The 20,575-nt window shown below is 39.1% G+C and overlaps 1 protein-coding gene across 8 annotated transcripts in view; it reads right to left on the minus strand.

Moving 5' to 3' along the window:
• plce1 (phospholipase C, epsilon 1) overlaps positions 1-20,575 on the minus strand; it is a 69,446-nt gene that overhangs the window by 5,339 nt on the left and 43,532 nt on the right. For 3 of the 8 annotated variants that reach the window (XM_025010581.2, XM_025010583.2, XM_037980901.1), the window contains exons 8-37: positions 19,211-19,365; positions 18,840-19,007; positions 15,404-15,549; positions 15,151-15,298; positions 14,954-15,064; positions 14,741-14,850; positions 14,503-14,619; positions 13,146-13,187; positions 12,503-12,631; positions 12,283-12,419; positions 11,575-11,681; positions 11,322-11,446; positions 11,069-11,213; positions 10,505-10,669; positions 10,108-10,222; positions 9,718-9,877; positions 9,508-9,630; positions 8,712-8,848; positions 8,399-8,637; positions 8,122-8,183; positions 7,782-7,947; positions 7,585-7,692; positions 7,069-7,185; positions 6,226-6,384; positions 5,781-5,916; positions 5,539-5,580; positions 3,313-3,431; positions 3,025-3,142; positions 1,437-1,574; positions 819-1,109 (exon numbers count right to left, since the gene is read on the minus strand). In XM_025010581.2, coding sequence (XP_024866349.1) covers positions 819-1,109; positions 1,437-1,574; positions 3,025-3,142; positions 3,313-3,431; positions 5,539-5,580; positions 5,781-5,916; positions 6,226-6,384; positions 7,069-7,185; positions 7,585-7,692; positions 7,782-7,947; positions 8,122-8,183; positions 8,399-8,637; positions 8,712-8,848; positions 9,508-9,630; positions 9,718-9,877; positions 10,108-10,222; positions 10,505-10,669; positions 11,069-11,213; positions 11,322-11,446; positions 11,575-11,681; positions 12,283-12,419; positions 12,503-12,631; positions 13,146-13,187; positions 14,503-14,619; positions 14,741-14,850; positions 14,954-15,064; positions 15,151-15,298; positions 15,404-15,549; positions 18,840-19,007; positions 19,211-19,365 — 4,035 coding nt within the window. The remainder of the gene's footprint in view (positions 1-818; positions 1,110-1,436; positions 1,575-3,024; positions 3,143-3,312; positions 3,432-5,538; positions 5,581-5,780; positions 5,917-6,225; positions 6,385-7,068; positions 7,186-7,584; positions 7,693-7,781; positions 7,948-8,121; positions 8,184-8,398; positions 8,638-8,711; positions 8,849-9,507; positions 9,631-9,717; positions 9,878-10,107; positions 10,223-10,504; positions 10,670-11,068; positions 11,214-11,321; positions 11,447-11,574; positions 11,682-12,282; positions 12,420-12,502; positions 12,632-13,145; positions 13,188-14,502; positions 14,620-14,740; positions 14,851-14,953; positions 15,065-15,150; positions 15,299-15,403; positions 15,550-18,839; positions 19,008-19,210; positions 19,366-20,575) is intronic. The other 5 variants (XM_037980899.1, XM_037980898.1, XM_037980900.1 and 2 more) reach the window with 3 other exon arrangements.

The raw sequence follows: 20,575 nt of genomic DNA on the forward strand, positions 1-20,575 counted from the left end.
TGCTTCTGATATTGTCATTCTGTGTAATTGCTGTAGAAAGTGATTCTATAAAAATCAAAGAATAAATGTGATGGTGAGCAAATGTTCATATGTAGTACCTCTTTTTAATATTCTAGGTTTTTAGTATTTATTATATTAATTTATTAAACCTTCAGTTCAGGGAGCCAGGACACTAGATTTTTTTTTATGTGGTGAAGATAAAGAGAAAAGGCCAGGCTACGCTTTCAAATGTCATCTTGCCAGTTAAAACAACTGCAGAATGCTTTAATTTTGTATCTGGTTGGGTTTTATAACAATGAATAATAATGAATAATCTTCTATCACTAACTGAGGAATGTTTCTCTTTGATAAAGTCAGTCTGATTTGGGTGTACAAATGGTGAAAAAACAGATTCCAGTCTCGTTGCTCATTGCTGTAACTATTTTCATATTGGACAATAGAGCCATGAGTTGGAATTTTGTTTGTTTTTACTGATAAGTGTGATCGGGGCAGTATCCATACAATACGGACCTACTTAAATAGTTGCTGGTGTTGACCAACACAATGGGTATGGTATCTTGCAAACAAAACAAACATGTCATTGGTCAACATTGACTTTAGGAGGAGAAAAAAAAATCCAGAAGCAGAAAGTTACAAAGAGTGTAACTGGGTGGAGATACAGAAAGTTAAAAAAAGCATATGATTTCCACAGGAAATATCAAATTCATCTGTCAAATATGGACAGATTTTCTGAGGTTGAAATGGTAGAAAATAGGTGCAAAAGAAACGGAAGAAAGCCCAAATAAACAAGGAGAAGAGTCAGTGCAGGTCATCCTCACCATCGGTCTGATAGTTGAGGGCCACCAGCTGGATCCCATGCAGCCAGAACAGCAGAGGGTTGGGGTTGGTCGAGTCGATCCTTGTGGCTGCTGGGTACGTCCTGAGCAGCTGGCACACGGTGTGCTGGATCAGCTTTTGAGAGTAGCGCCGGCACAGGCGTTTAGCAGCGTTCTCGTTGACGGAGGAGATGTGGTAGCACTTTGGCGTGCGGATGATGGCGCTGAGTGACGTGGGGGCGTTGAGAACGGGGGATGTTTGTTGTTCTTCCCAGCTGAGACGCTCGGAGCCACCTAGGAAAAACATTTGAAGGGTCCTAAAAATGTTTTCTGAATCTGCTTCTTAAAGGAATTTATGTCATCTTCCAAGTAGTTTTTACAGTTATTACTGATGCAGGAGCACTTATAGCACAGGCTGGTAATCTTTGATTCATTAATATAAAGAAATTATAAATAATACCTGTTTAAACGCACCACCCAACTACCCTCACGTTTTAAATTTGATAATACCTCTGACGTGCACATACTGTATAACTGTAGTTGTTTTGTTTAAGTTTTATTCTCTGGCTTTAGCGGTTTCGTTAAGCATGCACATGATCAGAACCTTTAGGCCTTGCTAACCTTTCCCTGGAGCTCGGCTCTGAGTCATCACCTCCCCCGTTATGGCGCAGCGAGATGGAGCTGTGCCAAATATGGACTTTCTGCTCTTTCCTCGGTCCTTTCCTCTTCCAGAACCAGCTGGAGACAACGTGGACAGGCCTGGGTTCGCACACATAAGAAAGAAGACAGAAGAGAACAGTCATTCATAGTAAACCAGCCAACACAAGTGGTCCATTCACTATTTAATATACATTTGTTTGTTTTTTGAAATTAGAGATAACAGAATTTCTAAAGCTGTTCTTCCTCCACCTATGCGATTTTTCTTAATTAAGCTGATTAGTTTTAACTTAAATATCCTTCAGATTAAGTTTTGATTGTTTTTGTTTTGTCTCTATTGCTTCAAAAGTAAAGGCTTGATTCTTTTTTAGTTTGTAAGAAGTAACTGATAAAAACTTGCTGAAAATGGTAAAAGATAACAGAAAATTTAGCAGAAGTCAAAATTGTTTATAGCAATAAAACTAATGACTTTACATTTATAATTTGTTATTGGTAAAATATGAGTCAACAGATCAGGACCCTTTTATTGTTCTGATCTTGTACTATTTTGGAATTGGCAAATATATCTTACCTAAACATCCATAATATTTTACAAATGATAAATACTTTTAAGATCATTTAAATGTTTGCAAGTTGCATAACCCTCTGAGATCGCTCAGGACAACAGAAGTAGTGGCCAGAGTGCTGCCTTTCTGAGCTGGGACAATCGCCCTGCTTCCTCTTTCTCAGATCTCCCTTTCTGGGAACTGTAAACACATAAAATACCAGTGGAAACAGGGGCGAGTCTATAATGGCACACGCCATTTAAAGAAATGAGCAGACAAACAAACAAAAAAAAAAAAGAGGACACTTTAGGGAGGGAAGAGCTGATAAGGGACAAAGAGAAATATTTGAGATAAGTTGCAGCGAGGAATGAAGATGGATTCCACTGAAGATGACAGACAACACAGTGTGTGTTAAGGGAAAAAAAGCTGAGTGTTTTGAAATGATGGATTGAGAGCATACTTAGAGATCGGAAATTAAACTCTTCAGCTTAAAAGTGGGTACAAGTGGAGGTTGACATTTTGTAAAAGTATGTTTATTTTATACTTCAATAAAAAACAGAAAAAATTCCTAACTTTTTTTTTTAAAAGCACAGTAAAACCAACTGTGTTGTTATGTTGTTTGTTGCATCAAAGCACTATTAAGTCACCGTATCTATCCCATAGGGAGAGGACCAGCCACGGTCTTGGTGGGTGTTCTGAGTGGAACAGAATAGAAGTGCTATACAGGGACACGAGGGTATTTTTAATGAAATACATTTAAAATCATCGGGGACCATTGAGCCTTTTAAATAGAATATGTGAGTGGATTAGAGAGAGGCAAAAAAGGAAAAAAAGAGGAATTAAACTGAAATCATCTATACTGGGGGGAAAAATTTAAGATATAAGTGGAATAAATCCCTCTTTATAGGAAAAAAGGAGGATGATCTTCAGTAAGTTTCTGTTCACAGGAATAATTAAGAAATGAAAAACTGTTTATTAGGGAGACGAAAGGAATAAATGTAGCCTACCAGGGAACTTTACAGCCTGGCAGTAAATGACGAGGTCAGAGAGCTCCTGAGCAATCTGCCGGCTCTCCTTCTTGTTCTGAGGAAGGTAAAACTCCTCGCCCAGCTCCATGTCAAACACCTACAGGTGCAGGAAAACATGGAAAACACTGAAGAGGCTGAGATACACAGACAAGATGAGATCTAACTAATTCACTAATGTTTTCATTGCTAACCAATAGAAAATTGAATAGAACTATGTAAAATGCTAAGTAACTATTTTCTCAAACAGAAGGGATGAGGTCAGTCTACCTTTCCTTTACTCTGCACCATGTTGTCAGACTTCTTTATCCTCTTAGGTATTTCATCAGCAGGTTGTTCTTCTTTGTCTGCTGGACTTTTGACATCAGGCTTGTCATCAAGGATGTTATCTGTAAAAAAAAAACAACAAAACAAAACAGTTAATTGAAGAAAAAAAACGGTTGCTGAAGCCCTGCAACTTTACACCCAAACGCGGCAATTGTAAACTTTCAAGAGTTTATTGTGACAGTATGAAAACACGACAAGACCTCAGCAATTTTTCACTTTGGCAAGATGCAATGCAAACCAACTGGCACGACCAGGAAACTGGATGTGTTCTCAAATAAAGAAGAAAACTGATCAAAAGTCTTCATGTAAAGATACAAAGCCCACATACTCTACATCTTCATGAACTGTAAATAAAAACTGCTTGTTTTTTTTAATGTCCCAGTTGATAAAAATAAATTGTAGTCACCAGGAAAACATTTCTACGCACCTGTGACTTTCAGGATTTTTTTTTAGATTTTCTATTTCATGCTCATTTGTTTGGCATCCATTACAAATGGGAGGAAAACATTTGGACAGGTATAAATAATTAGAGGATCATTCAAAAAGGGAAAACCAGATTCGGCATACAAGTGAATTCCTTCCTGATTGAAAACCTTACGAGCATTACTGAAGCAAGAGCCCACAAAGGTGACTCCTTAGAAACATTCGAGGAAATGTCTCTTAACAGTAAACAGGAGCAGCAGTAGGGAGTCCTTCCAATTGCTTCTCTTCCTCCTACACATTAATCTAAGCCAAAACCATCAGAAAGCAAGGAAAACTTGGAGGCTTTTTTATCAGAGAAAACTTGTTCAATACTTGACATTTGAAATCTGCTGTCTTCTTTAAAAATGGTTCAGCAACAAAGTTGACCTTTAATGCCCTGCTGCTGACAGCAGCTAGAGACAGAGAGACTGGAGGGTGCTACTGTTCAACCCCAGACAGTGGGAAGGTGTCAACTTGGCAGAATAATACTCAAGTTTTTGTATTTGCAGGGTACACTGATACTGAGAACTAAACGCATATGGCACAAACAAGAAAGTAAAGGTGAAGCATGGATTTCAAAATAAGGAAGAGTTTCTCAATAAAACATACTCACTTCAATTCCTACATATATTTTGTGCAAGTTGCAGACTACAGGAGTTGAGATGGGAGAGATGTGCTTTTGTAAAAGTCAAGGACCAGTCCGTTTGTTAGACGGGGAGTAGGAGAGGGCAAAGCTGGGACTGGGACCAGGACAGGGTAGTTTCCCCTGGTCTGATGTTCACTGCAGGGGCAGCGTAGGGCCTGAGAAACCAGATGGCTTTGTTTTGTTTCCCCGATGAGCCTGCCCAGTCACTGGCGAGGTCACAGACAAATACAGTACGGGGGGAAGGAGAGGGGGATGCGTCTTTGTGGGAGAAAGACGAGTTGCACGTACAGTAAATTGTTTTAAAGTTGACTAAAAGTATTTTTTTGTTGTTTTACATAGACTTCATAGTCTAATGTTAATCATGTTTTAGGAATAATCAATACACTTGTGCTCCATAGATTCACATCCTGTACAGAGTTTATACAGCTGGTTTAATGGTGAGGCAGTTTCACGCAGAGCATGAAAACCACCCCACAAAAGTCATCCCACAGTATTAGGTTACCTTAAATGTTCATTGTGAGGGGATTCGATATATAGTAGCTGTGAATTTGAATAGTGACAGCACTGAATGATTCATGTTTTAACAACTAGACAACATTCACAGAGCAAATGCACATAACGTGACAATATATCACCGAAAGATGAAGTAAAGCAGCAAACTGTTGACAATATATTAACGTTTGTACTACTGTTTACGCTGAACACATTTCATTGCTTTATTTAGGGGCTGTGCTCTCAACTTATCAATGTTGCATCAAGGATCTCTAATTCCTGTCAAACGTTAGAAGTCACAAAAAATATTTCTCTTTTAAGTAGAATGAAGTGATGGTTCCCATGCAACAAAAGCAGAAAGCAAGCATCTGAAACAGCAACAATGCACTTCTTCATACCAGTGTTTCCTCTGTAGCTATTCTGCAAGGTTATATGAGCACAGCAGGTTAGTTTGGACCAGTTAGCCATTGCAGGATCAATATCTAAGTGTAGTATTTTATGTAAATATACCACTGCACAACAAATAGAGAGGAAACACTAAAGTTTGGAGAGGCACATCAGGACTTTACCTTCAAGGCCATACGAGGCAGTAGAGGCTGTGAGGACATCAGCTAATTGGAAAAAAAGGTGAGAAAAAAATAGAAATGAAAAAGAATAAGAATAAACACAAAAGACACTCGACTGTTAAACAGAAGGGAGATGGAAAAAGTCGTAAACAGAAAGCAGTTTAAAGAAAGCAACATAAAAGTTCACAGAGTTTTGGAGTTAGTTTTCAGTTTCCGATCATAAACCCTGACACGGTCATCCTTACCATCTGACAGGGACTCGTAGTCGTAGTCATATTCGTCCTCTTCTTCTTCCTCCTCCTCATTGGCGTGGTTGCTTGGTGAAGAAACTCCTGGTGAGCCGTTGCTTGCCTGGGCCTGCATGTGAGCCAGCTGGTGAGCCTAGGAAAAGGTTTAGAACGTATATCTGAATTCCATCAGAAAATTAACTACACCTTCCCATAACTGCAAATATAAATGCTGTTACCCACAAAGAAAGTGCTGTGTATTTGTGGGCAAACATTATTTTTTACAGAGCAGAAATGGTGTACATTTAGGCACATTTGCATCTATTATTCATGTTTGACAGCACTTTAATGATCATCAAAGCTAAATATATAATACCCTACACTTTACAGAAAAGGATTATAAGAAATATAAATTATGCACATGGTGATGAACGCTTATGAAGAGCATTTGCTTGCTCCCAACCTTCTGTTTGAGGATGTCCACTGGTGCTTGGTGAGCTTTGAGTTTCTTGTTCTTGAGGAGGATCTTCCCACGCAGCTGCAGCGGCGACGGCAGGTGAGGGTCATCGCTGAAGTCGCTTTCGAAAAAAAAGCGCGTCACAAGATGCTCCCCGAACACCGTCTAACGTTAAAACACAAGAGATGACACGAGTAAAATCCATTCAAAGGATGTCTGTCACATCATAAACAAATAAAAGGGGAAGAACTCGTTTCTGAAGCTGAAGGAGAATTCCCGATGAGAGAAAACGAAAGTGCTTTTATCAATTCAAAAACACTTCAAACAAACAAGATTGCGGTGAAGTAAGCTGCCCAGGGGCACGGAGCCATCTGAACTTAAAAGACTTGTATTTATCAAGATACTCAGAAGTCGTTCTCCGGGGAGGATGAGATGCTGGGAAGTTTCTGGAGATGAAAGCATGATGATATTCCATGATGTAGTTGTCTTGCCTTGACATGCATGGCCTTGATTATACAGTGGAACTTAAAAAAAAAAAAAAAAAACACGAAGAAACAGACAGTTCTTGTCTGAAGATTAGAAAACCAAACTTTTGACTGGAAGTTTGCCAGTTTGAACAACCAGAACAGCTGAATAAATGTGACGAATGAGAAGAAATATGCGTGTCAAACTGTCACGTCCATTGTGCAGAAAATGCATACTATTCTTTAAACTATTTATCTGGATCAGAGGAAAGATGCAGGTGAAACTAGTTTACAAGTTGTTTCATTTGAATAACTTTCATTTTATTATCTAAAATTATCTGAAAAAACTAATTCACACAAGTAATAAATGTAGTTTCCATTGTACCTTGAAGATTTCAGCCATCTTCCGCTGTTGTGGAAGAGAGCAGTGATTCTCTATAGATAATATGACCGGCATGTCAGAATGGACAAATGCAGACCGGTTAATTGCTTCCACCACATCCTGAAGGATCAAGAGAAAGGGAGGAAAAAAAAAAGTCTTACAAACAAGCACTCCAAGTCAAATATGTGACAGTAAAACCAATACAGATGATTTACTAAAACCGCCTTGAGTTACAGCTTCTAATTAAATCCAAGTTCTGTCCAAAAACTAGACTGCACATAATAAATAATAAAATAAGATTGTGAATGGCAACCAGCTGGTGACCCTAACTCATTTCACATGTGTTAGAGAATTCAGATTTATGCCTGGATTTTTCAACAGGAATACATCATCCAGCAGTAAAATTGTGTTTGAAGATATGGTGAGCAGAAAGTAAGACGGGACAGAAAGAGTTTCCCTTTTTTTTTTAAGCAACTGAACTGTCTTTAAGAAATTTAACTATTAATGAGAATTTTTCACCTTAAAGGGAATCTTAGTGGTGAGCGTATGTCCATGGTAAATAACTGGCATGCCATCATCTCCATCCCAGCAGTCCAACTCAACACTCCTACAGCCTTGAAGCAGAACCTATATAACATGGAGGTTTATGAGTAAATAGTAGATTTAGAGAGCTAAAAGTAAAACAGAAGAAAAAGGCAGATAACTGTCTTACTTACATGACTGTAAAGTTCAACAGAGGACTCTCCTTTGAGCTGGTGCCCGGTCAGATAGGTGTTGTGAGAAGACTCGATGTAGTAGTATGACAGAGGGTACTGCAGCTCGTCCGGATTCATTTGAGATTCCTCGTTACGAGAGGCAAAGTTATCCCTGTCCATCAGAAACCTGGTTTGAACAGGAGGAAACAATCACCAAGATGTTCCACAAAACGCTGCGTAATAAAACATAAGATATGCATTTTATTTTTAAATGCCAGTTTAATGATTTGGTATGCGCTATATTTTTTTAGCCGACTTGCTAAATTTTATTGTTTTTGAAATATTAAATTTGATGCAATACCTGGCAAAACCCTCAAATGACATCCAGCCCATTTGTCTCATTGTGGACGAGGGTTCAAATTTCTACAAAAGAAGACAATTTATTGACATGGTGGATAAAAGTGTCTTGTGAAATACATTCAATCGGACATTTATGAGAAGGCGATGTATTTTAGTTGTTTAGTTTACAAATATAAAGTGTATCTGGTATTTTCTCATCCACTTCTCCAACAAGACACTATTTATTCCCACCATCAATCCATCTATTTTTATTCACCCATCACCCTCCAGACTCCTACCTGTATAATGCTGAGGATCTCATCGTAACTCAGGTGCTCTCTCTGACAATTGACTAAAAAGTCATTGAGCTGAGGGATAGCCAATCCCAAGACACCTAGCGACGCATTCTCCACTCCCGTGCCATTGGTCACGATGCTGGCGGCCGCAATTGCGTCTGAGATCTGCTTCTGGTTGTCGGACATCTGCTGCCTCGTCCGGATAAGCAGGCCAAGATCGGAGCCATTCCGGGTTAGTAAGTCTGAAGGGAAGATGTTACCATTAGGAGAGAAGATATTGTGTGAGCACGATTTGAGAAAGAATTAGCTGCTTTACCAAGATCTGGCTGTAGTCCTGTGTCTTTATCGTCTATCCTGAGGTTGGTGTAAAGAGGGGACGAATCTGGGCCTGAGCGACTGCAGGGGACAGCGAAGGTGTCAAACAATTCTTTCAGGTCCTTCCTGCTTCGGATGCTGTTGAGAAAGAGATTACCTGAATTCAGACCAAATCTGGAGATGACAGACTGACAAGTTAACTTTCAGACTTTCTTTAAACTGTGTAGTTTGAGTTTATATGCAGATATAGTAACCTGGACACAGAAGTACAGGTTTACAAGAAAAATTATCTAGAGGTTGGATAATTCAAGTTGGTCCAGTTTACAAGTGTGGTTTTGAATTTTTTAATTTTTCTGTTACAGACCTTTTTGTGACACTTTTCCACTGAAGTTATTAAACTTTGTGTTTGCAGCTGTGCAAAAGGAGAACTCTAAAAATTCATTTGATAGAGAAAAATGTATACAAAGTAAATATTATAAAAAGAAAGAAAAAAAAACTCCTCTGAAAATGTCCTAAACATGATAACCACGAGAGGTATTTGTTGAATTTGTTTAAGCACCCTGTCTTTACGTGGTTTTGATAAGAACAAGACTATTATATAACGGAAGGAAGTGAGATAATAAAAGTCCTGAACAGAACATGTACATGTATACAGACTATAAATACTGCATATGATGAACTCTAAAGTTATAACATTTACTTAGAAAAAGATTTTGGAAGTGTTTTGGAAAGAAAAGAATGAACTGAAAAAATTATCAAATGTATGAACAAAAAAGAGGTCAAACCAGATTGTTTACCTGAATGACTTGAAAAGCTCAACAAACTCAATGAAGCTCATTGTGCTGTCAGAAATCATGAGGTTCTGGAAGCCTCTGAAACAGCCTTTACCCCGGCCATGCCACGATCTGCTGCTCCACGCTCTGCGATTCGCAAGGACAGAAAACACTGTAACATGAGCTACATGTCAGGGGAGTTTGTACTTGTTTGTCGTTTGTTTTTCCACGCACCCCGGCTGTGACTTGGAAGTTCCTGAAAGGACCGGAGATGATTGTGGACGAGAGTGGTTGGACCCAGTCATACTGGAGGTAGAGGATGCTGAAGAAGAAGAAGCTAGTAACCCAGGGCTTTTACTGGATGAGAGGGAGAATGGTCCAGGGAAGTTGTCATCTATGGAGATTATACACAATAAGGTTCACCTTTTTCATTTATTTAATGTTAGTTTTGTGTGGTTGTGGAGGCTTTATGATGTAATATCTTTGTTTGGTTTGCAGACAAAGTCGAAACAAATAGCCATATAACTTCCAGAGTACACCAATATTTCCTTTTCCACTACCTAACAAACTATATTTCTAACTACTTTGCTTTTTCTGAATTTAAATTGTTGCATAAAATTTCACCTTGATCTTCTTGGTCGATGCTGTCAGACTCTGGACCATTTCGAAGTAAACCTTCCTTACAACTCCGAGTTTTCCTGGAAACCATCTCATCATCAGTAGCATCTCCACTGTCGCCCTGTGTTGTGTTTTTGCAGACAAAAGTTGGATGTAACAATCAGATATCACTGTTTAGGGTTTGCATCTGCATGAATTAGTAGCAATAGTGTACAACAATAAAATGTGCCAGATGTTTGCTGGATGAGTAGTTTAATCATGTCTAATATTCTAATCTTCGTATTATCAGAACCCAAAACAGCATTTTTATGATGTTCAGGCATGTCAAATCATGGTTACTTTAATTTAATTTTATTTTATTTTAACCACCCAGCTACACGAGACAACGGGTTTATTTACTGACCCTGACGAGGGCTTTCTTCTTCTTCTTGGACTTCTCGTTGATGCTCAAGGGGCTGTTTTTCTGGGTGCCGGCTTTCTCTACTGTGCCTGTTCCCATGTTCCACCTGCGCCCACCAAAAAGCTCAATGGCCTGAGCTAACGTAGGTCCTTCATACCGGCCATCCTCCTGTACACGCAAAAACACAGAATTAGATCAACAGGAAGATACAAAAAAGGAGCATGAATTAGCTCAAGGCTGTCCTTCATTCTTAATCTAGTATGCTTCCAAAAGCAAAGTAAATAGATACAAATAAGTCACAATTTCATACACTATCTTCAAAGTAAAAAATAGGAAGAAAATAACAAAAAATTTCTTTTTTCTCTCTAAAAAGTAAAACACAACATACATTAAAATCAAGAGACATCTGATGTAGATATAATACATCTTTGAAATCAACTTTTACCTAATCTAATAAATGCTGATGTGAGAAATTTGATTTTTGTGTGTGTGTGTGGACAGTGAAGCTAAACAATAGACATGTTCAGAATCTAATTAAAGAAACTTCATTATTTTTTTTTAGTTTACCTGGTACAAGCTGACATACTGCCTCCTCAGCCACTGCAGCCTTTGGTCTGGAAACTTTTTCAGTTTCCTGGTTGCATTCACCAACTCTGACAGGCCCTTATGGAGTGTCTGCGCCGTGTGATTGGGGGCCACAAAGTGCAGAAGTCTAATTGCGTGAATTAGGAAATTGAAATATTTAGTACATAGCAGGGCGTTTTGGCAGGATGGTAATGTTGCCGTGCAAAAAAAGTGCTCTGAGAGTAAAGAGACTAACCTGTTGTCCGTGGTGCTCAGTCCATAGAGGAGTGTGAGACCATTGTCCTCCACTGTCATTTGGCTCAGCTTGTTTTGCAAACATACAGCATACACATCGACAGCCTGATGACCCAGAAATACTGCCTGCATATTGGAATAAACATAAACCATGACAGTCAAATGTGATTCTAACAAACTACTTCTAATCTGTAAATTAAAAAAAATATTTTAAAAAATTGTTACCCAAAATTAAAACACTGTATTCAACAAACCTTCACCACTCCAAGGTCCAACAGGCCTTCTGCTAGACCAGCCACAACACTTTGTCCTAACCCCAGCGGCTGCTCGGATGTTGAACCCCCTCCACTTTGAGGCTTACCTGCCAAACAGCAAATCACTTACAAAATGCTGGAAATGTAGTAAAAGGCGCAGGAAATTGAGGGAGCCGCACGCAGACACAAATGTTTACAACCAATTTAAGTTGCCTATGTTGTAAAAGACATGGGGCATAAATAGGCTGGATAAACACATGAAGAGTCATCTTAAAACATACTGACAGGAAATTATATTTTTCCCATTATCGATGTCTGTGTTATATTTGTTTAAAGAACATTAAAGTGAGAGGAAATGGAACTTATGCACTTGACCTGTAAACTACTCATTGTGTTTAACATGTACCACTGGCAAAGAAAATGTTCCCTAAAATTACTCCAAATTTTTCTTAAAATGTTTATCTCAGCAAAATTTTCCACTTCATATGTATATTTCAAGAGTTTAACATGCTCTGCATTGGAAAAACTATATTTAGACCATTAAATAGTCTAAATATTAAAACCCCACAACAAAATTGTTTGTTAAGTTTGTTAAATAATATAGAAATGAAACACACTAACATAGCGTTCTTTTCTCTCGTTTACAAAAAACTAATTTAAAACCAAATAAATAGCGTGATGAATACATGTAGATTCCTGTAAATTTACCCCAAGTGAGTGTTGTGTTATCGGGCTGTAGTCGCAGCAGACATCGAGCTGTGAGGTGGCTGTCCTGGTCATAATGAATGACTGTAGCCCCTTGCAGCAGAAACTGATGAACATCTGGCTGTAGTGACAAAACATACCTATAAAAAGAGAGAATACAATGTTGGTTTTATGTCTGTTACAGTGAACACTGTTTATATTTTAGGGGGGCCCATTTCCTTACCATGGAATGAGCTCTGTGCCGTGACTGAAAGCTCTGTGTGTCTCCTCAGTGCCCTGAAACTCCACATCTTTCACAGCTGGTTCAGTCGACAAGTCGCCGTCTGAGTCAGACAAATCTCCAACCGTGAATCTGGAGATACACAAAAGTATGAATCCAAGTGCGTCTCCATCAAATTTCAACTGCTTCAGAAAATGTTGTAAGACCGTTATTTACAGGAGGCAAAGAGATGCAGTCACAACATACTGTTGCAGTCAGAAGTTGACATAAACTTGTCATGGGCATGCATCTCATGGTTTATTTAAATGGGGTTTTTTACCCAGGGTGGAAAGATTACACGACATTCAACTTCAAAGACTTAAAAACAAGAACTGAGCGCACACGTTTGCCATTGCCATGATGAGTATTTAAACTCATAACTAACCGCAAATAAGAGTAAGGCGTTATTTGCATTTGAAGTCAGGTAAACAGAAATACTCTCTGCTCGGTGAGTAGCAGTTAGAAAGTAATAAAGCCACATGCAAATGTCATTGCTAGTAATTTAATTTTTATTCAAGCTTCACCTCAAACGGCAGCTGAATCAATGTTGATGTGAACAAATATCATTCAAATGCCTGTATCTTTTTTTTTTGGTACAACTACTTACAAAATATGGTTTGTTTCTGCCGCTGTCCTAATCGAACGGGAACTATAACAAAAAAGACAACAAAGAAGGTGAAGAGGTACTGTGAGAAAGAAAAAAGGATGTTTGGGTAGTCGTGCGAGGAAGAAATATCCAGAACGCAAGAAAAAAAAAAAAAAAGCAATAAACTGCTTTGAGTGAGGTGATATTTATCTGCTTTGTAGTCCAAACTCATGAAAACTGCAGAGCTAGCCAAAAATCAAGCACAGTTCTTATCCTTAGCTCTAAAACAATACGTCAGACTGACAAAACAATCCATATTATGCAAACACAACAAATCAGGACCGTAATTAAATTCGTATTCTCCACTTTCCAAATCCTAGCTTGTGTTATTAGCTCCCTGCCACTGACAACATGAGATGTACCAGAGCTCTGTTCCTTCCTGCCCTGACAGGAAACAAGCCTGTTGTCTTTTTTCTTTGTGACACCAGATCTTATATGAGCGCCAGTTCATCTCAGCAGCAATCTGCAAATGTGTTATTTTGCCTGCTGTCTTGCATTGGGGTATACGTATCAAAAAATAAACCCAAATGAGATTTTTGTAAACATCTATTTATTTTGTATTAATAGAAAACCTATGAATATTTTGTAACTGGGTAGATCTTTGTTGTTTTGAATATTAAAAGTGAGTAATAGCACACTGAATTAGATTTGTCATTTAAAGCAAACGTGACTAAGTTTACTCTAAAATAAAAACACTATCTACTACACAGCTGGTTTATAAATACAGGCATTTGTGGATGTGCAACTACAGCACTTCATGTGCTAAGATATGTTACTTTAGGTTATTTTTATTTTTGAACATTAGAAGACCAAACACAATTTGGTTTTTGAGAGAAACATGAATTCACGTCACGTCAATCATTCCCAGGATGGCAGCATTCATAGCTCTGACATAAATCTGTATGCAGCATTTTTTTCCCATTTTGCCTTTGAGTCATTGTCTGTGGCTGGGACAGGAAAGTAGGAAATTTAAATCTGAAAACACAAAGAGTCATGGCCCCAAACAGTATAAAATTCTTATCTTTTTTTAGCCCGATGCTAGACATGTGAGGCATCATAAAAATATTTTCTCGGTCAAATGAACAGCAGAACGATCAGATAAAAGTCAAGAATAGAAGTGACGTTTGTGAGCTTCACAAGCTTTTTCCACAACTTAAACACATTTTTTTCTTAAAGTACAAACCCCATTCTTGAGGTGAACCCTACATTAATATTTAATGAGCTCAAACATCTGATACCAGAACCTGCACAGTAAGATACTTTCAAAACAAAATGAAAAATAAGCATAAAAAGCACATTTTAAAAGAAGGCAACTAACTGATTGCGGCAGCGGTCCCTTAAGGAGTTGCATCTGAATGCGAAGGACGAACAAGTAGAGGAGGGACTGGTGGACGCTTCATCTGGATCCTCAGACTCCAAACTACGATTACAAGATCTGAGGGAGAGGAAAAGAAACAAACAACTTACAAAACAGAAAATTTGAGAAAAGAACAGTGTCAGCTACTGTCACATAACAGTCTACTATCTGAAAACCTGGTTTGAAAGACGCAGCACACCTGATGATTTGCAGGATGTTACTGACGGTAGCTTCCTTCTCTGGGACGTGCAGCCCGTCTGGACCAGCCCGTGACATGAAACTGTGCTGGCCACTGTAGTCAGATACAAACTGGAGACACGGATGAAACGGCATGTTGACTCAAACGGTTTGATATTTGTTTGTGAAAGCCCACGTATATTCAAATGAATTATATTTGTGCAATTTGCTGTACCTCTATTGAATCATCTGCGTTATCTGGAGGATGTTTTAGGCTGATGATGCTCGCAGTGCCGTCTAATGCGTCGCTAAGCTCTTTCAGAAAAACCCCACAGAATGGCACCACCTATAATGTAAAGGAGTAAACGAATCGAAGTACACTTACAGAAAGTGAGTATTTCATAAAAATCATCTGCAAAGCCAGACACTCACCTTGCATCCTGGGATATTGAGTGCTCTAGTCACAACCTTCTTGTACTCAGAAGATGATTCGTGCTGGGCCATGGCGTCTTTTAAACTTCTCATGGTCTCAATGTCTGACTGGTCCATGAACTGCCACATCTTCAGCACCTTACGGGATCTGCAAGGTGAGAAAAATCGCAAACGTCAGCTTGTAAAACAGAGGGAACTTCTTAAAAATGCACGAACCACACACGGCCTATTTGAGTCACTTGTTTCCTCAAACCTTAGTCCAGCCAGGAACTCCATGACGCCATTGTAGTTCCCCATGTTCCAACAGCATTTAGCAACGTGGACGAGATATGAGAAGACTTCTCTCTTCTCCTCCATGGACCCTGCTGTCAGGATCAGCCACGTCACCCAGGAACTCACCTGCATGTTCAGAATTTTACATACATTATTATAAATATTTAATCATCTACTGCTTTGTGTGTTATTATAAGGCTGTTACTAAGTGCATTACAACCAAGTCATCGGGAGATAACATTTACAGCCACGTTATGTTTAGCTGAAGCTTTTTATTGTGTGTGGTCTTGATGGTGGCTCATGAATTCTTGGTTGGAGACCTAAAGTGGAAATACACATACAAGATCGTGTCTCACACACACACACATACAGATTGGGATCAGATGACTATCAGCTGCACTGACCAACCTCAAGTAACAAGACGACGAAAGAACCAGATACGTATCATGGTCATCGTCCACATTCACACAAACCGTGCACTAAAGCTTCCTGCTCGCTTGTGTCATTGTCTCCAAGCATTAAAACCTGATTAATGTCGCACACACATGGAAACACACTCACACTGAAACTCCCTAACCCCGTTGCAGGTGGTAAAAACACCCCCCCCAGCCCAGAGATCTATTACTGGCTTATGTAAGGATCTGTAAAGCCAACCGCAGTCTGAATTCACAAGGACTAAATAAAGCCATAAACACACAACGCACACATTCAAAAACATGTAACAAAAGGACACAGAGACACACTTACAGACAATGATAAAATGTGCTTTTTCCTCTGTGTGACATAAGTTAATGCAGAGATCATACATAATAAATTTAACCAAATCATAAGCAGAAACACTTGACATCTTAAGTACAAACAAACAACAGCAGTGCAATTTGTTTGTACAGTGGCTAGGATTGTGATCATGACCATTATAGATGTAATTTCCATATTATCGGTCTTGTTTTTTAGGATTTTTATGTATCAAGTAGGGCTTTATTATGATGTGACCTTCATCGTGCAAACAAAGTCCAACAAGAAGAATCCATCTTAAAGACTGGTCCAATCCATTGCATTCAAACACCACAAAGATTTGAAACCCTACATACAAAAACAGTGCAAAATTATATTTACAAATATATATATATATAAAATCACCTCTTTTAAAGGTCAGTCCAGTTTAAAGGTTTTCATAAAACAATAATAATTAGAACAGTGCAATATATCTAAGAAACATTCAGGAACAATTCATCATGTTTGAGTAACTGTGATCATTGAAAGGAAATATTATTCTGCAATCAGGAATATTTATTTTTACTTATCGCCAGAGTCTAACAGATCAGATACAGCAAATCTTTCCTGGAGCTTTCTAAGACTGCAGCGTGACAATGTCAGTGGTTTACGAGGTTTGTTCCAGAATCTGTGACACATGACAGACTGCTGCCTTCCTATCTGTTCGCTGCTGGAATCTGTGCGAGGTGGGATCTACATGCCATGCATGAAAATCCTTCTATCAGTCACTTCTAGCAGTGTGACATAATGCAATGTCATGTCAGCGGGGAGGTTGAATTACAGTCACCATCTAAACCATGCTGACCGGCTGCAAACTCGCCTCAGATCAAGGGAGTGTATCGAGCTGGCAACCTTTCTGATATTCCAGATAGCAAAGGTTTGTGTGCGATGTTTTGTGTGTCAAATAAAAGACAGGATACGAGAGGAAACCATATAAAAACAAGAGCGTGTAATCAGACAAAAGAGGGGCAAAGAGTGAGAAAATAAAACAGAGTTCGGTGAAACTAACAAAGCCTCTTTATATTCTTATCAACAGAACCTAGACACGCAACACACACCGAACAGGAGCTGGGCACAACTTGATCCCCCTTTGATGTCTGTGGATGTGTCCATCTGTCTGTCTGTCTGTCCTGTAGCCCGTCTGTCTCCATCTGTTATTAGTTGCGGGTCAGTTTCTCCTTGATACAAAAATTACATAACCGACGTTGACAGGAAGCCATTACAAAGTCAGCGCAGCACATACTGGTTCTGTCAAAGCTAAACACTTCAGACACACACAAAAAGGCTATCTTTTTAAACGGCACAATCATTTATTCCCATACATGGTCTGAAAATGAACGGGAGAAAACCCTTTAAGAGCAGAAAAAAGAAAACGGTTTAAAAACCGTTATTAGTAAATTTAAACAAAGGGTAACTATCTAAACTACATTCACTTTATTCTGTTTTTGTGCATATTTCAGTAATTGTTTTCATGCATTTTCAGATTTGATTACTCTAAAAAATACTGTGTTTAAGAAGAAGCCTACAGATTTTAAAGCCATACAACAAACACTTTATTGTGAGTTGCAACAATTGAAATGTTGGTTACCGTTAAGTAGTTACACAATAAAGACAAATATTTACAACCTAAATGGTCCTTATGACAACATATATACAAAAGATACACCGCTGCTATACTCAGTCAAAGTAAAGCCCAGAAATTCTAATTTAAAGTCTCTGAAGCCTTCAATACTGTCTTCAGGGGAGAATCACTCTTGTCATTTGACTCTGGTTTCATTGTGTCCATATAAGGCTGAGCCGCACATTTAGAGACATATTTTGTGACTCTCCTGTTGCTGACTTAAATGAAAACCAGCTGATGCTAAAGGCATGCAACTTAAAGATGACTTCATCATTCCCAATCAATCTCGCTCCCCTTCAAACACTTTCTGCTCCTCAGCGGTGCATTGTTATAATTGTTTATTCCCAAATTCACTCAATGGAGACACACGGCCCAGGAGTGTAACTTTAGCCAACGTGCACCCTTTGTGAGTCCTTGTGTACACACACACACACTGTGTTCCAATGATGGAGTTGAATGTTAATGCAACAAGGAAACTCCAGCTGGAAGAAAACACAATTACTGCTCTGCTTTTCCTCTAAACCTTTCACATCAACGTCAAATACAAAACTCGCCCTTTCACCGTCTCGGATGACGTCAGAGCTCACTAAGGAGCACATTCAAGTGCTTCCTTTTAATTATTATCTGCCAACAATTGATAAGTGCTCTGTATTAATATTAAAAAGATGAACAGAAAGCTTTGTTTAAAATAGCAGTTCAGTCTATTCAGGAATCACATCATGAGCTTTTCCACATACTTTGTTGATGGGTATCAGAGTTTTAAGTAATCTTATCCACACTGACATCATGTTGTAAAAAAGACCTTTAAAGATATTAACTGGCTGTGCAAAGTTGTTTCAGTGACTTCATGTGGCTAATAAAATCCCAAGCGGTTTATGAACTTAAAGAAATAAAAAAAAGAAGTCAGATATGTGGATGGCAGGGTTTAAAAAACAACCCCCTTTTATGTTCCACCTCTTGTTTTCAGGACAACTAAAGAACTATCAATGCCAGATTCAGTCAGAAGAAGTGGCCTCCTCACCTCGTTGAACCGCGCCACCAGGTCCTCTACGGCGTTACGCCGCTGAGCGCTCTGAGTGGGCATGGCGGGCGCCGATAGCGAGGCCTTGAGGTTCGGGTGGCGCTTTGTTTGACACTCGGGACTGCCCAGGTCTCGAGTGAGGAAATAGAAGTAGTCCAAGGGGAAGACCTGCAGAAAAACACAATCTACTATATTAGAAAAACTCTTTTTAACTCTTCCAACAACACACATTTTGTTTGCAGTGAATTACTGCTGAACACACTACTTCATGTTCTTTCTAAGAGTCTTATATTTCTTTGTAAATGAGTAGCAGTCGTGTGTGTCAAGACACTACACAAAGTCCCAGCATGTCTATTACATAACATTTTTACCTGCTGGTAAAGCTGCTGCTCTTGCTCAGTGAGGATACAGGCGATCTCCTCTGGGAACTGAATGAGGTGTCGCAGCTCAGCCAGCTCCTTACCGATCCCGCTGACACTGGGAGGAAGAGAGTTGCTGCTGGTCATACTGTTCGCCAGCTGACGCTCTGCTCGAGCAGATAAATAAGACAGGAGAGACATAAAGACAAATCAAAAAATTTTGTATTATTTGTTTAAGTCACAGAAACATTTAACTGTCACCTTCAGGAAGAGAAAGATCAAACCGGAAAGTATAAATGGAAAGCAGAGACCTCTCGTGCACATTCCAGTAAATTACAGAATATAAAGCAGAAACAAGAAAGAGATAAAGAGTGAGACATCATGATCCGTGATGTTTTCCTTTGACCATAAAATGTTAACGCCTTGATGAAATTTGTGTTTCTTTTTCAAGATTAACTTGAATGTTTAACGCCTGCTGATATATCAGGCCCTGGACATCATACGTGCTCTTCTTCAATCCACAGGACAGAGCCCACTTCACCCTTTAGAAGTAAACAGCACTGATCACCTGCAAGTTCCTGTGTTTGGATTTCAGTCAGGCCCATTAGTCTGTCTGTTTACACACACACACACGCAAGCACACGCACACACTCGTCCCAATCCCTGCTAACAAAGGGCTAATGGACAGTTTCTACACTGGTTCAGGGGCTTCCATGTGGACATTCTGTACATTGTTGGGATGGATACCAGATAAACAGACTTCTTTATTCTGCAGGAGTTTTTCTAAGAATCATTTGTGTGCGTGTGGTGGTGGTGGTGGTGGTGGTTGTTTGGAGGGGTGCTCTTTGAATAGTTTCATATTGCAATCATTGAAACATGATACCAAGCCTCAAAGAGACCCTACTCCTTAAACAGTCTGTCAGGCAGTCAGGATGAGGTCTGCAGTCTCAAATCAAAGCATTGACCACTCATTTATTCCTTTTTAACTAAGCTGAATGTCCTTAGGAAAAATATAGCTACTGAGCAACATTTTTGCTATGAATTACAGAGACACTTTAGTGACTTAAGTGTTTGTTAAGAGCTTTCTATAGACGAATTTAGATGAATTGAAGCTATGAGTTACACAATGTTGATAGTAAAACACCATAAGGATGGAGATGTGCATCAACTAAAATAAACACCAGGAATTAGACAGACTCTTTCTGGTCAGTGTCAACTGTCATATGGAGAAACCTTGTTCTGCAACCTCAAAGACACAAAACTGATGTATTCAGACACCCACTTAAAGCTCGTCCTTGGTAACGCTCGAGATGTGCAACAGGTCGGCATGGCAACAGCAGTGACGGCTCGGCAGGAACAAAACTTGCTTATTTACAC

Source organism: Kryptolebias marmoratus, linkage group LG17, assembly GCF_001649575.2.
Source record: "Kryptolebias marmoratus isolate JLee-2015 linkage group LG17, ASM164957v2, whole genome shotgun sequence".
Lineage (NCBI taxonomy): Eukaryota > Metazoa > Chordata > Actinopteri > Cyprinodontiformes > Rivulidae > Kryptolebias > Kryptolebias marmoratus.